Here is a 14,198-nt window from a genome sequence, read left to right on the forward strand (position 1 = left end):
AATAGAGTGTTCATAATAAATTATTTATTTGGCTTGTCATAAAAATCTGTAGAACTCTTAAAGACCGGCTCTACGTTCTTTCTGTGAAGGGTTGGCAGGTTTACCATTTGCAATATCAGTAGCCACCAATTGATCAGCTTCGACTCTTTTTGGAATGTAGTTCAAGACACTTTCTAAATCAACAGTCTTTGGTATTCTAACAATCCCATTTTCATCACCAATAATCAAATCATGTGGCTCAATAGTTTCATAAAAGTTTTCACCAATATTGATCTCTATAGGAACCTGAACGCCCACAATTTTAACAACAGATTGTGCAGCTGTAGTCCCCAGCCCATAAGCAAAGACTGGATATTTCAAAGAACGATGCTCATTGACATCTCTTATTCTTCCAAATACCACAGTCCCATTAGCATTCAAATATTGAGCTCTTGTGCTCATCAATCCACCATATAACGCATTATTGACTTTGACATATGGGGCTTCACTTTTCTGTAATTCCTTAGTCAATCCAATAACAACAAATGAACCTTCAGGAATATGATCAATATAACCACCTTTAACAGATGGTCTAGGATCGTCTATTGGAGCAAATAAAACAGTATAAGCTGTACCCACTACTGAACCATCTGTACTGGATTGTGAACTGCTTGAATATTGAGTTAAATTGGGAAAGAATCCACCATTTTTCAATCCTTGTTTAGCTAAGGAATCACTAACGTCACATGGAGTGTATTCTTTCAAGAATTTGACTGCGTTTTTCAAAACTTGGGATGTCATGGCGATAAATTTTGACGTATAAAGTTCTTTGCTACGTCTTTCTTTTTTTTCTCCAAAAATCTGGGGATGTATGGACTCTTAACTATGGTGACCTTAAATCAACAATAATTAAATTTAATTGGGATGGATAGCTGACTCTCTAGGTTTATGATCTAATAAATGTAGCCTTTACACAATAGTTCATCCAAAATATGGGTGTAAATTCACAGTTACAATTCCAGGAGCTTTGGATGACAGGAAGTTTCCAAAATTCAAGGAGACTGCCACAGATTGACGTGCCAGTTACTACTGGACCGACTACTTTTGACAGACTAGTTTTTTGTTTTGAAATTTTAAAATCATTGAAGATTGACAAACAAGTTTGATTTCAACAACAAGAACTGCGACAGAGTGGATATAATTACTATAGATTGACGATGAAGTATGTTGAGATATTGAAAAGCAAAATGTTTTCTCTCGAACTAACCTTATTCACAGCCAAGTACGAAACATAGAGAGATTAAATCAAAGAGAATTAGAAGCTGGTATTTCAATAGAGGCATCATGGCACAACGAATTCAAAGATAGTGCATATATATGTATGTTGAATAACTTTTACTATGGATTTTTGGTATGCTAACTTCAATTAGTCTTTGGCTCATTACCTTATGAATTAACAGAAGGTGACATTTTGATCATTTTCTCACAATATGGTATCCCAGTGCATTTAAAACTTGTGAGAGACAAAGAAACAGGAAAAAGTAAAGGTTTTGGTTATCTTAAATACGAGGACCAGAGGTCTACAATATTAGCTGTTGATAACCTCAATGGTACCAAAGTTCTGGGAAGAATAATAAGAGTTGATCATGCATACTATGAAGAACGAGACCGCGATGAAGAATATGAGAAAATGTTGAATGAGGAGTTGAGAAATGATTTTGCTGATGAAGAGGATAATGAAGATTCTGAAGGTCCAACACAAACTCAAGACGACGAGTTTCAAGATCCATTGTTACTAATGCAGAAAAAAGACGAAAATGAAAAGTCTAGGAACCATTCAAGAAGTCATCACCATCATCATCATAGATCCCATAAAAGAGAAGGAGAAAATAAAGATAGAGAACACAGAGAAAGAGAAAAAAGAAGTGAGCATAGGCATAAAGGACACGATGGCTCTAAACACAATGAGAATAGTCATGAAAGAGACCACAGATCGGAAAGAAAGCACAGAAGTGATCATGAAAGTTCTGATAGAAGAGAAAAAAGACACAGAAGAGAGGATGGTAAAAGTCGAGACAGCAAAGGAAGTAGAGCCCAATCACCCCGTAAAGAAGATAAAGACTACAAACCCCAAGAAGAGGAAGTTTAATGTGAAATGATTAATGTATTTAATAAATACAATGGTTTTGGTTGGACGAAAGTCTATTTACATATCAAGCTTTATTCTTCATCGAGGCCACCTAAATCAATTTCATCAACCTCTTTGCCTACAGCTTGTGCAACCTCATCCTTCAACAACAATGCTAACTTGTGCTTTGTTCTCAAAGAAACCCAATTTGGTTCAACATAATCAAATCTGCCACCTTTGTTAGTAAAAAGTTCTATGATTTTTAAGCTCTTATAAAAACTCACCTATCTGGTCCCGATACTGGACTACTCAACCATATTTGTTTATTTGGTGGTTGTTTGTTAATGACATATGTCCCGTTTGGTGGAAGGACTAAGGTCAAAACACCGTGCTATCACAATTAGTTAGTTGCTGATTAACCCTTGAGGTCTGACCTGACTTACTGAATATTCTGCATCAATTTGTGGATTTTCCTCACTTAGAGCCTCTAAAGAATCTGTCAATGTTTCTAAATAGTCTTCAGAAATTGTGTGGTATGTGTTCATGTCTAAATCAGTGACACCAAGCTGCAAGGCGTCACTATCACTTGAAGTGAATCTTTTAGATATGAGAGTTGGATTGAATCTTGTAGTCTTCAGTTGAATCGTTTGAGGATTTGTTATTAATCTTTTGCTCAAAATTCGTGAAGACTGTTGTGCAAGTCTAGCTCCACCTAATACCCTTCTAGTGCAAAACATCGTTGTTCAATTGGCTGATTGTGTTCAAATGCTTGATCGTTTTCTAATGGTTGTAATGATTTATCCTTCACTTTCGATTTGCCAAAAAAACCATTGCAAAACTTCGCGCCATAGTTCTTTTTTGGGATTATAAGAGCGCTATTTTGCGTAAAATATTGCGCAATTACTTAAAATAGAGAACTACTCGGTAATTGCGCAAAAAGAAAAATCAACAATCTTTTTCAAACGTCTCAGATAAAAAGTCAACCTTTGAATTCTTTCTAGCCAACCTCAATACTTTGTGCCCCAAAAGATGGATCTATTTGTATTTTTAATCGTTTTCGCTGTTGTCATATTCTTCATTGCATTCTTACCATTGTTGTCTGGTGTTGCATCTTACAAGTTACAAGCTACAAGTAAACAAGACTATAAATCTGAGAAAAATGATGATGATGATCAAGTGGACTTCAACCAAGGTTACTTGTCTCCAGAAGAGAGAGCACAACTAGAGGCAAAATCAAGCTCCAGAGATTCAAAGTTTTCAAAACTAAAACATATTCCAAATGTGTCCAAGAGTGATATTCCCTTCAAATTTGCACCAAAAATCAACGATGGGGATAGTAAAATACGTAATAGAAAAGTCAAAAATGCTGATATTGATCTAAATCCTTCACATTATGACTATGATCTTGATGAATTAATTGAAGAGGAAAACAGAGAAGATGCAAAAGAGAAACAAAGAGAGTTCCAACAGAGATTATATAAAGGTGATAATCTTCAAGAAATGGCTTGAGTAATGTTTAATTAGTAATTTTCACGTCGTTATGACCTATTTAATGCTTGTAGATAATGGCTTTGTCCTTCCACAAATAAATGCTTCATCAATTACATATTATTATACAAGTTTTGTTTTGTTGTTGTGTGAGTTTTTTTGATTACACACCTCATTAAGACACTTCAATATTGATATTGACCAGCAGCACCAGGTGTGTATGATTGAGTTTGACGACCACTATAGCCTTGACCATAACCTTGACTATAACCTTGATTATAACCTTGACCATACCCTTGATAACCACCATAACTAGCAGGCTGAGCAGCATGTCTACCACCATCAGCTGGAGGTTGTTGTTTTTGCATCTGCTTGTTTCTGATCAATGTTTTGAACCCATTACACAACGAGTTAACGTCTGGATATTCATAACCATTTAGTTCAAACCCCTTAGGTACAGCTTTGACGTGCCATGTGTACAATGGACTATTTGCATTAGTTTTGAATAACAACAAGAAATAACCAGGAGATTTGTGATTCAATGCAAATGCATAAGATGCTCTCTTTGGATTAGCTTTTGCATAGTTTTCTAACCATTGAACAACTTCATCTCTTGTACCTGAACGGAATTTATCATGGTATGTCATTTCATTAACTTTCTTAACGATCTCACCAATGTACTCTTCAATAATTTCATCCAAATCTGTGAATTCAATGTTACCAATTCTTAATTTTTTACCTAAACTGAAATCATTTTCTTTTTCATCTTCAACAACATCAACATGTTGATACAAGTTGTTGTCAACCTTCCAAGTAATAGCAATATGATCATTACCTTTTGAAGAAGGTCTAATAATCAAACTACCGCGTTCTTTTGGAGCCAAATAGTTTTGGGCTTGAGCTGAATTGAAATTTTGGAATAATGGATGCTTGATAACTCTGTTGATTTTCTTGCTAGAATCTGACTTCACCTGTTCAGCTCTTTCATCATCAGCTTCTTTCTTGAAGTCCCATTGACTACTTTCTTTGACAACAGTGGCCTTAATAGCTGGTGTTTTGATATCACGAGGGAGTAAACTGACAACAGCAGAAAAGGTTTTATAATCAATGTCTAAAATTTTAGCTGGAACAGTTTGTCCATTAGAGAATATTTCAGGTATTGGTCTGTTATCTCTTTCAACAGCTTTATCAGCATTGGCAACACAGTCAATTTGGTTTGCAGTAACACCACTAACTTGATAGTTACCAACTCTCTTAATGCTGATAGGCAAAACCATACCGGTGTAAAAATCATCTGGAGAATCACCAGTTAAAGTGGTGAAAATTTCTTCAGGTCTCAAGAAATGGAAACTTCTTCTAATTTCACCAAATGGCCCTTGTAATTCCTCTAAAATCATTTGCAATGTAGCTCTCTTCTTTTTATGATATGTGAGCTCTAATTGTCTAGAATAATCTTCCAAAATCAAACTTTGCAAGATTTCAGGACCTCTTTCCATCAATCTATCAACAATAGTTTCACCAGCTGGTGCATCTTTCAATTCTTCAATCTCATCTTCATCAAGATCCAAAGCATCTGCAGCCATTTTATCTGCTAACGCATAATCTTCTGGGTGAATTCTTGTATCATCTAATAAAGTGACAGCTTCAGCATCATCATTAGATCTAACAGCAGCTCTTCTGGTAACATGTTGTGGAATTCTCAAGAAACTGGCACAGTTGAGAAAAATTGTTGAACCAATTCGTATATTTTCATCTGTAATCAATGCTTGACGACTGAACAATGGATGTTGTTGAACAGCTCTTAGCAAACCGAACGCTTTACGGTCACCCAAACCTGCAACATATGGCAAAGCAGAAGCTAAATATTGATTTGAAACACACTTGTTAATATCCACACCAACCATATTCACTATATCAACTAATGCTGATTTAATAGCTTGTATCAGTCTATCTTCATTCAATAGATTTTGATGCTTGTGAATTGCCAAAGATGCCATATCTGGACCCAAACTAACATATTCTAACAATGGTGATTGTAAATAACGAGCTAACCCAATAGTGTATCTCACAATAGTTGGTTTATCTGGGAACTCCTCCAAAGCTTTGATAGATAATTGATATCTAGTAGCAATTTCATCATTCACCCATACGACTTCAATCAATTTGGAATCGTCACCTTCAACAGTCAAACGTTGCTCTTCAATGATCTTTTCAAGTGCTTGGAATAATTTGTAACTTTGAACGTTAAAACCATTGATACCAATAACATCTGGTCTCAAGTCTTTCACAATGGCTGAAAATTCAACATCAAAGGCAACTTCACCTTCCTGTAATCTATCTTTATGACGTAAAGGATTACCATCCAATTTACGATCTTCAACAAATTCACCATGTTCACTGAGCAAAGAGCAAATAATAGCGTCAATACCAAATCTACCTTTACCAGCTGTTATAGCTAAGACTCTTGGAACAGTTCCAAATTCAGTGCCTTGAGGTTGATATGGAGCTTGATCAATTTTTTTCAAGAATGCTGCACGAACATCATAAAACAAGTTTCTTTCACATTCACGACGAATATCTTCCTTAATATTCAACACAACTAATGGCAATAATTTTTTCAAAGCAACATCTAAAGCTGAACGACGGAATGAATTCCAATCAGAAGCGACATCTGATTCACCATCTGAAGCTATTAGTCCCAACATTGCTTCAAAAAATTCATCATAGGAAATAATGTTTAGTTTAATTTCAACAAGACGTAATGATTCTGCTTCTAACATTCTTAAGAACAAGTCAGGTTTGGTGTATAATGATTCAATAGAACGGTTGATAGCATATTTGAAATCAGCATATGGACTATTTTTATCAATTTTCAAACGACCTTGTTCAGTCAAAGCAATACTTAAACTTGAATATTGACGGAAAGTATCTCTCAAGTAACCTCTCATTCTGACATCAACAAATAATTCTTCTGCAAAGTAATGTTTAGCCACTTCTAAAGCTTGTGTTGGTTTAGCATATAATGAAGCTGGGTCATCACAAATTTCTTCAACAATTTCATATGGTTTTCTTTCTTCATCATTAGTTGGATATAGTCTAGATTGTTGAATAATATTTTCGGCAGCATGGTCAGCGGAGATACCAATAGCATTGACAGCTTCAAATAATCTATCGGCTTTGACTTTTTCATAGATTGAACTTTTGTTATGTTTCTTCAAACCTAAATCTTTCAACTCGGCAGAATATTTGAAGTTGATGTAATCGTATAAATCTTGTAAATCTGTAATTGTACGAGCATTCGAGAAATAAGTGTTGACGACTTCATCCTCAAGTTGTAATTCATTCATCAATTTCTCCACCTGTTTTCTCTTTTCCAATAATGAATGGAATTCAATGTCCAATTGAACAATTCTCCATAAATCATCTTCATTAAGCAAAGTTTGAACATCTGTTTGAACATCTTCACCTTCACCAATGATTGTGGTCTTCAATAAATGATCACGACGATGTGAGTAAATGAATGGAACCTCCAAATTTTGTTTAGCAATGAACGTAAGTGCATCAAAAACAGATTCTTTGAAAGATTGTTGATCATAGGCTTCGGAAGTTGCTAAAGATTTTTCAGTTTCCAATTGATATGCAATCCATTCCTTTTCGTAATAGAAATCATCTTCATTCAAATCATAATCTTTTATATGTCTTCTCAACTCTTGATAACGTTCAGGAACATCAGTATCTCTAATAACTCTATCATTGTCTGTCAATAGTCTTGCTTTCAATTCTTCTGGTTCATAAATATCTTGTAATTGAGGCTTTGAATCATCTTCTCCATCACCTTCATCTTCTTCACCTTCTAAGGCCCAAGCATAATCTTCACCATCTCCAAAAATGTCATAAAGTTCATCAACTTTTTCAGAATCAATACCCGAGATTTCAGTTGGTTTCAATCTTTCTTGTTTACGTCTTTCACGAATCTCTTGACGAGCTTCTTCATCCAGATCTGAAAATTCATCTTCTTCAATGAAATCATCTAATTCATCTACCATATTTCTTGGTGCACGGTTTGAACCTCTTGATACAGCCTCACCACCAACTTCTTCTTCGTCTTCTTCATCTGAAAAGAAGTCGTTTAAACCACCTTTTGGTTGTTGAACTTCTTCAGCTGGTGCTCTTTTTAAACGTTTGAACTTTGACTTTTCTTTGACCTTGGTTGCACCTGAGTTTTCCATAAGTAAGTCTAAATCATCTTCATCCAATAGACCTTCATCTTCTTTAGCTTCCTTTTCACGTTCAGCTTCACGACGACGTTTATGTTTTTTCTTCTTTCTTTCACGTTCACCTTCTTCATCATCATCGACAATAAATCCATCTCTAATCTTTTGGATTTCTTCTTCATCGTCATCTTCTTCTTCCTCTGATGAATCGAAAGCTTCGTTTTGCTGAAGATCATCTCCTTCTCCTTCGGAAGATCTATGCTTCATCTCTTCATCATCTAAAGCAGACATCTTGATATATCTGTTTTCTTATTGATCAGCAAAAAAAAACACAATGAATCAAGAATCAAATAATTATTAGCCACTTATCACTGATAAGTTGCGATTATGAGATCTTTTGAATGACCAAGTTCTTTGATGATGTTTTGATCAGTTTTTTGGACTCTTCTATGTTGTTTATTCGTTCACTTTCAAAAATTCAATCGAAATCCAAATTCGCGAAAACACGGGTAACACTTTGATGAGGGCGCTCACTACAACACTGAAATTAATAGACTAGTAGTTCAATTATTATCTATTAAACTTCTTATTTTTTATATTTATCGTAGTGACGATTTAATTTCTCATTGAATTGCATATTCTTGTCGTTAACTGGAAAAAAATAGTGTTAGTATTGAAAATGATAAATAACCTCACAATATACTTACTGTATGTATCAGTATCTTTATAATCTTTTCTTCTCCTTAGTTTCCGTGAGTCAGATCCCTTCAACTGGCTAACAAGTCTTTCTATGGCAGCTTTTGATGGTTTGTTGTTGTAGTCAATTTCTTCACTTTCAACATCTTCCTCATTTTCACCTTCTTCACCAGATCGTATCCTCTTTTGTTGAAGCTTTTTCTTTTGGTTGATATATTCTTCTTTATTTACATCCAAATTATTGATTTCCTTCTTATACGATTGCTCTGCTAATTGAGCATAATTGATAAATCCACCATTTTTTTGGTTTTGATTTTTGAGTTCTTGTTTTTTATCCCATTTTTCATTATCTTCAATGCTATAGTCCCAACCTTTCTTCCTATCCCAATCTTCACCCTTTTCTTTACTTTCCAATTCTTCTAACTCTTCCATAGCTTTTTCCTGTTTTAGTTCCATAGCTCTCAGTTTACCTTCTCCAATAGATTGTTTCTTGTGCTCTTTGAAAAGCTCTTCTCTATTCTTTTTCTCAGCTTCATTTTTGCGTTTCTTTAATTGTTGTAGCTTCTGAAGCCTTTCATCTAAACTTCTTGAGCTCATATTTAATTGAATTAACTTTCCCTGTTGTTTAAAGAGATGTGTTTAGGTTCATCACTTTTAAATTTCTTCTGTATTGAAAAACAATCTGCCATTTTTAAGCGGGCGCCTTCGAGCTAGGAAAAAAAAAATTTAAAGCTTTGAAAACGATGAGATGGATCTGTTAAACTATAGGACAACACAACACAAAGGTTCGTGCAAAGGAAGATATAATGTCATTATCTGAGCCATATACTCTTGCTAAACTACCTAGAGTCTCAGGGACTTCTGAAAGATGCGAAGTCTCTAGAAACAGTGACTCAGAAGCTCTTCATGTTGGTATTTCTGGTGCATCTATATCCAATTATGTTTTAAAACCAAGTCCCAAATTGATTTGGTCTCATTCTATTCCACCAAGCTCCATCATAACCAGCTTAGAGAACGATGATGATCAATATTATGTTGGTGTTTACAACAAAACTAAGAAGACACATTCATTACAAGTCATTAAAAAATTGGCAAATGATTCAGAACTAGTCAAAGAAGTTGAAATACAATCCAAAATCATAAATATCAAAAGTTTCACAAACTCTACAATTATTATTACTGAAGATTCTGTTATTAGTTTTGATCCTGCGTTCGAAGTGTCATGGGAAAGCAAGAATTTGTACAAGGCTATATATTCAGAATTCATAGAGAAGGATGTCATATTAGTTGTTGAACATCAAGCAAAAAAAAATAATCTAAACTATAGATTACTCTCTGTTACAGGGTCTGAAGTCAACTCCAAAATATATGAAAACAAAGCCAAATCAACAGATTTGAAATTTACTTATAGTGAAGGTGTTTTATTCCAATATGTTAACAACTCAATAGTGTTGTATCAATTACCACATTTTCAAGAAACTAAAACCCTCACACTTGATCAACTATCAATCAAAGCACCATCTTCATCAAAATTTTCATTCGAATCTCCAGCACCTGACAGATTATTACTAATAATTGACCAAGATTTTTATTTAATTAATACAAATTTCAACATTGTTTTATCAACAACATCATCAACAAAATCAAAAGCTGAAATTTTATCAACTACAAAGGCAGCAAGCAAAAACTCGAGAGCTTCATTGTTTGGTATTGTTTTGAGAGATGGTGATATTGCCGGTGTTCCAATCACTTTAGATTCAAATACTTTAAAAGATTCATTAGGTAAAAGACCAAGTCCAAATGATGAAACTTTCAAAGTTGTCCCATCAATTTTTGATATCAAAGATGAAGTTGTTGATATTGATTCAATCATTAATAGAAAAGATTTTGATTCTGCATTATTAACATTTTTGGAAGCTGAAAATGATTATTATACTGAAAAGGATAAAGTTGTTGATTCGAAATTCATCAAAAGTATTGTTTCACACATTTTCAAACAAAATGAATTACCAGAGAGGGCTATGACTTACTTGTTGACACATCCTTTGTTCCCAACTATTGATGGGTTATTATCGTTGTTGAGATCAAAACCAAGATTATTGAGACAAGCTATTGTTACTGCTAATGTTTCTATTAAAGAATTGAATCAAGAATTAAATACAACTGAAAATGATGAAATTTTCAAAGATATCATTACAAGATTATTGGAATTTCCAAAGGACAAATTGAATTTTAAAGATCTTGATAGTTTCAAGATTGTTGAACGTATTATAAGTTTAGATTATGGTTATGAATTGATTTCCTTATTGATTGATGCTAGTGGGTTATTCACATGGAGTGATGACTTGATTATCAAATTGCAAGAAGTTCTAAGCAAAAAAATTGAAGCCTTGGATAGCGGTTCTAATGCCTTAGCTGTCATTGAGCAAATAGAATTGAAACACTTAAAGACTGTCAAGAAGGTTCCAGTTTATTCCATCGAGAAGTTAACAATTTAGACCTTGGCTCCCATAAATCTACTAATAGAACGTGTACAACATAGCAGTTGACTCGTAGAAATCGACCTTCCTGTCAAAATTTAACCGTGACCTTTGATTGAAAACCTGTCAAGTAAAAGTCGTTCGATCTGATTTTCTTTGTCCCGATGAGAAAATAGAGATGGAAACTTACACAGATGGAAGAGAACAGGGAAGGAATGAAAGCCTTTTGGAATCTATCAAGTAGTAGCATTTGTATACTACCCATTATGTAAATACCCCTTTTCATCATCTCAAGCTCCCAAGGCTCACCTTCTGATCAATCAAATTAGTCGGTTTACCCGATCCACAAATGGGTGTATAAACCTCAAATCTCGATAATTCCCCGGATTCTTGTGAAAATTATGAACTGATCAACATGCTTGCCCTTTTTTAAGAAAAAAACTATATAAGATCAGATTGTGTCAAAATAGTTACAATCATCTGAATCTCATGACAAACCAAAACTCAATACAAAATGATTATGAATCCATCCTTAAAGCAATCAGAAACTCCAGTACGTTAATTCACACTAAGCTCAAAATCGAGTGATACTAACTATTTATAGGAACAAAATGAACTGGAGTTGCTAAAATGGTTGAAAACCAAACCAGAATTACAAAACAAACCAAAATTAATACTTAATGCCATTGATGAATTCGCCAAAACACATAGATTGATAAATATAGGTCCATCAAAAGGTTCTCTATTAGCTGAAGAGATTTCAAAAGTTGAACCAGAAGTGTTGGTTGAGTTAGGTACACACACTGGTTACTCATCAATATTAATGGCCAATGAGTTGAAAAAAATTGGTTCACCAACTTCAAAGATATATACTTTTGAATTTAATGAAACCTTTTACAAGATAAGTTCAGAAATCATTAAACTTGCAGGTCTTGAGGATAAAATTGTCCAAATTTTGGGTAAGGCAAGTGATAGAATCCAGAAAATTTATGAAGAAGAAGATACCAGTATTGAAAAAATTGATTTCTTATTCATTGATCATTGGAAATACTATTATCTACCAGATTTAAGAATAATTGAAACAATTGGATTGATTTCATTAGGTACCACTATATTTGCAGATAATGTTATAAAACCTGGTGCTCCAGATTATGTTGAATATGTTAATTCACCACCAATTTTCAAGAATGAGTATAATACTAAAAATGTTAACATAAATGCGCCACATTATCCTGGTAAATGGGGGTTATTGTATGATTCCAAAACAGTGGAGTCTGTTACAGGAAATGGTGAAAAAGATGGTGTTGAAATAACTAAATGTGTTGGAATTCTTGATGCTTGATAGCAGTTTTGGTTAATTCACTCATTTTTATGACTATTTGCTTTGATTATTTGCTGTTGGTTGGGAATATTTTTGATGTTGCATACTTAATTCATGATATGAACACAAAATAAAATTGTAGGCCCAGTATGACTCTAGACTAGTATAGACACGAGAGGTGGGTTATGAGATTGCATTGGTCTTTACTTCTGATATTGAGCTGATTGAACACTTAAGCCTTAGAAGTTGGAGTACTGTCTCTCCTTGGTTAATATTAATGGACGTTTGGTGATGGCTCCTATATTGTGACAGACAAACCTTAATTTTTTTATTTCCACGGATCTCTCGCGATGGTTCACAAGATCAATCGATATGATGAAAAGATAGCAAAATCTAATTGAAATATCATTATGATTACAAGTTCAATGCAGAAAATCAAATTTACTCTATATTCTATTAAAAAAAGCAAAAACTAACTATATTAAATGTGTTGGTATATAACAATTCAACTAACCCAAAATAGAAAAATTGTTTTTCTAATGAAAAATTCCTCAAATAAAAAAAAGTACCCAAATGTAAATAAAAATTAACCCAATTGTAAATTATTATAATAGTTCAACTATTGAAGAATTCTTCCAACTCTGGCCCAGCTCATGTTTTCAATCTCTTCTGAATTGTATTGTTAATGCAAGATGCAAATGTTAAATTCACTTAGAATTTGTTAGCAGCTAAAGCAGCTTCTGAAGCATATGAATAATCATTGATAACTAATTGGAAAGTATCATTTTCAGCATCATAACCGTTAACTTTAACTTGAGTTAAGTCTGGAACAACAATATCAGCACCGAAACCTTTAACAGTTTCAGCATCATAAGTTGAAGCAATACCAATAACTAAACAGCCAGCTTTTTGACCAGAGGTGATACCAGCTGGAGCATCTTCAAAAACAACAACTGATTTATCAGTAGCTTTGTAACCTAATCTTTCTCTACCTTGTAAGTATGGTTCTGGGTGAGGTTTACCGTTTGAAACAGATTCAGCAGTGATGAAAACTTCTGGTTTTTCTAAGTTGATGATTTTGAACCATTTGGTAGCCATATCATAAGTACCTGAAGTGGCAACAGCAACTCTTTGTTTGTTGTTGTTTGTTTTCAGAGCTAAGATTTGTCTAACTAAAGCTGGAGAACCTGGAATTTCTTTAGCTTTTGAACCATATTTATCTGGAACTGAACCTTCTAATTCTTTAACTAATTCTGGAATGGCAAAGTCTGGAGCATATTTAGCGATAGCATCAAAAGTTCTCCAACCATGGGAAACATCAATAACTTCTTGAGCATTGAAGTATGGTTTGTCTTTACCGAAATCTCTCCAGAAATCACCAATGGCATCAGTGGAGTCAATGATGGTACCGTCAACATCGAATAAAGCAGCGTTTAAGTTAATGGCTAATGGTTGTTTTGTAATTGTCATTGTGAATGTAGTGATTATCTATGATATGAATGAAAGTTGTGTAATAAGAATCTAATGAAACTTGTTTGAATATTCAAGTCAAGATGTGATTCAAGATATCAGGGAATTGATACGATTTATATATTTTTTTGAGGTCAAAAACTTCTCAGGTACACAAAGTACGTTCGGTATCACCAAATGCACACATGCTTCATAATTTTATCATCAACAGTTTTTTTTATCATCAAAAAGAAAAAGCGATCACCTTTCTTGTACAAACTTTATTTGCAAAAGCATCAAGAGATGCCAAAAAGAAACGCAGGCTGTGGCACGTAACAGGTGGTACCGGGCCACACCCAGTACTAAGCGCAGATTAGGTAATAGTCCAGGATTCAACTAATTAATTAATCCAGGGTACGCCAGGTGATCGCGTTTAAGCTCAT

At 34.1% G+C, this 14,198-nt stretch overlaps 10 protein-coding genes across 10 annotated transcripts; 5 read left to right on the top strand and 5 right to left on the bottom strand.

Moving 5' to 3' along the window:
• Window positions 1–57: 57 nt before the first annotated feature.
• On the bottom strand, window positions 58–780 carry WICANDRAFT_83035 (bifunctional 4-hydroxy-4-methyl-2-oxoglutarate aldolase/oxaloacetate decarboxylase; the record flags this gene model as incomplete). The annotated part of the gene is made up of 1 exon (XM_019185477.1): window positions 58–780. One exon carries the CDS (start codon window positions 778–780, stop codon window positions 58–60), a length of 723 nt encoding a protein of 240 aa, XP_019039895.1.
• Window positions 781–1,255: 475 nt separating this feature from the next.
• On the top strand, window positions 1,256–1,627 carry IST3 (U2 snRNP complex subunit IST3; the record flags this gene model as incomplete). The annotated part of the gene is made up of 2 exons (XM_019180983.1): window positions 1,256–1,358; window positions 1,410–1,627. Coding segments are annotated over 2 exons (321 nt in total), but the record flags the coding sequence as incomplete, so codon positions are not given.
• A 42-nt stretch (window positions 1,628–1,669) lies between these two features.
• WICANDRAFT_83036 (uncharacterized protein) lies at window positions 1,670–2,128 on the top strand (the record flags this gene model as incomplete). The annotated part of the gene is made up of 1 exon (XM_019185478.1): window positions 1,670–2,128. The coding sequence occupies one exon, from the start codon at window positions 1,670–1,672 to the stop codon at window positions 2,126–2,128; it is 459 nt and encodes a 152-aa protein (XP_019039897.1).
• An 86-nt stretch (window positions 2,129–2,214) lies between these two features.
• Window positions 2,215–2,667, bottom strand: YFH1 (ferroxidase; the record flags this gene model as incomplete). The annotated part of the gene is made up of 3 exons (XM_019180869.1): window positions 2,215–2,335; window positions 2,392–2,498; window positions 2,551–2,667. Coding segments are annotated over 3 exons (345 nt in total), but the record flags the coding sequence as incomplete, so codon positions are not given.
• Window positions 2,668–3,136: 469 nt separating this feature from the next.
• EXP1 (Exp1p) lies at window positions 3,137–3,616 on the top strand (the record flags this gene model as incomplete). The annotated part of the gene is made up of 1 exon (XM_019184544.1): window positions 3,137–3,616. The coding sequence occupies one exon, from the start codon at window positions 3,137–3,139 to the stop codon at window positions 3,614–3,616; it is 480 nt and encodes a 159-aa protein (XP_019039899.1).
• A 164-nt stretch (window positions 3,617–3,780) lies between these two features.
• On the bottom strand, window positions 3,781–8,100 carry SPT6 (chromatin-remodeling histone chaperone SPT6; the record flags this gene model as incomplete). Its single annotated transcript, XM_019185479.1, has 1 exon — window positions 3,781–8,100. The coding sequence occupies one exon, from the start codon at window positions 8,098–8,100 to the stop codon at window positions 3,781–3,783; it is 4,320 nt and encodes a 1,439-aa protein (XP_019039900.1).
• Window positions 8,101–8,395: 295 nt separating this feature from the next.
• Window positions 8,396–9,102, bottom strand: SYF2 (Syf2p; the record flags this gene model as incomplete). The annotated part of the gene is made up of 2 exons (XM_019184545.1): window positions 8,396–8,460; window positions 8,517–9,102. The coding sequence occupies 2 exons, from the start codon at window positions 9,100–9,102 to the stop codon at window positions 8,396–8,398; spliced, it is 651 nt and encodes a 216-aa protein (XP_019039901.1).
• Window positions 9,103–9,311: 209 nt separating this feature from the next.
• Window positions 9,312–11,003, top strand: UTP8 (Utp8p; the record flags this gene model as incomplete). Its single annotated transcript, XM_019183144.1, has 1 exon — window positions 9,312–11,003. One exon carries the CDS (start codon window positions 9,312–9,314, stop codon window positions 11,001–11,003), a length of 1,692 nt encoding a protein of 563 aa, XP_019039902.1.
• A 496-nt stretch (window positions 11,004–11,499) lies between these two features.
• Window positions 11,500–12,327, top strand: WICANDRAFT_61262 (O-methyltransferase; the record flags this gene model as incomplete). Its single annotated transcript, XM_019183145.1, has 2 exons — window positions 11,500–11,538; window positions 11,590–12,327. The coding sequence occupies 2 exons, from the start codon at window positions 11,500–11,502 to the stop codon at window positions 12,325–12,327; spliced, it is 777 nt and encodes a 258-aa protein (XP_019039903.1).
• A 690-nt stretch (window positions 12,328–13,017) lies between these two features.
• On the bottom strand, window positions 13,018–13,776 carry WICANDRAFT_77374 (HAD family hydrolase; the record flags this gene model as incomplete). The annotated part of the gene is made up of 1 exon (XM_019184546.1): window positions 13,018–13,776. One exon carries the CDS (start codon window positions 13,774–13,776, stop codon window positions 13,018–13,020), a length of 759 nt encoding a protein of 252 aa, XP_019039904.1.
• Between the last annotated feature and the right edge of the window lie 422 nt (window positions 13,777–14,198).

Source organism: Wickerhamomyces anomalus, assembly GCF_001661255.1.
Source record: "Wickerhamomyces anomalus NRRL Y-366-8 unplaced genomic scaffold WICANscaffold_2, whole genome shotgun sequence".
Taxonomy (NCBI): Eukaryota; Fungi; Ascomycota; class Saccharomycetes; order Phaffomycetales; family Wickerhamomycetaceae; genus Hansenula; species Hansenula anomala.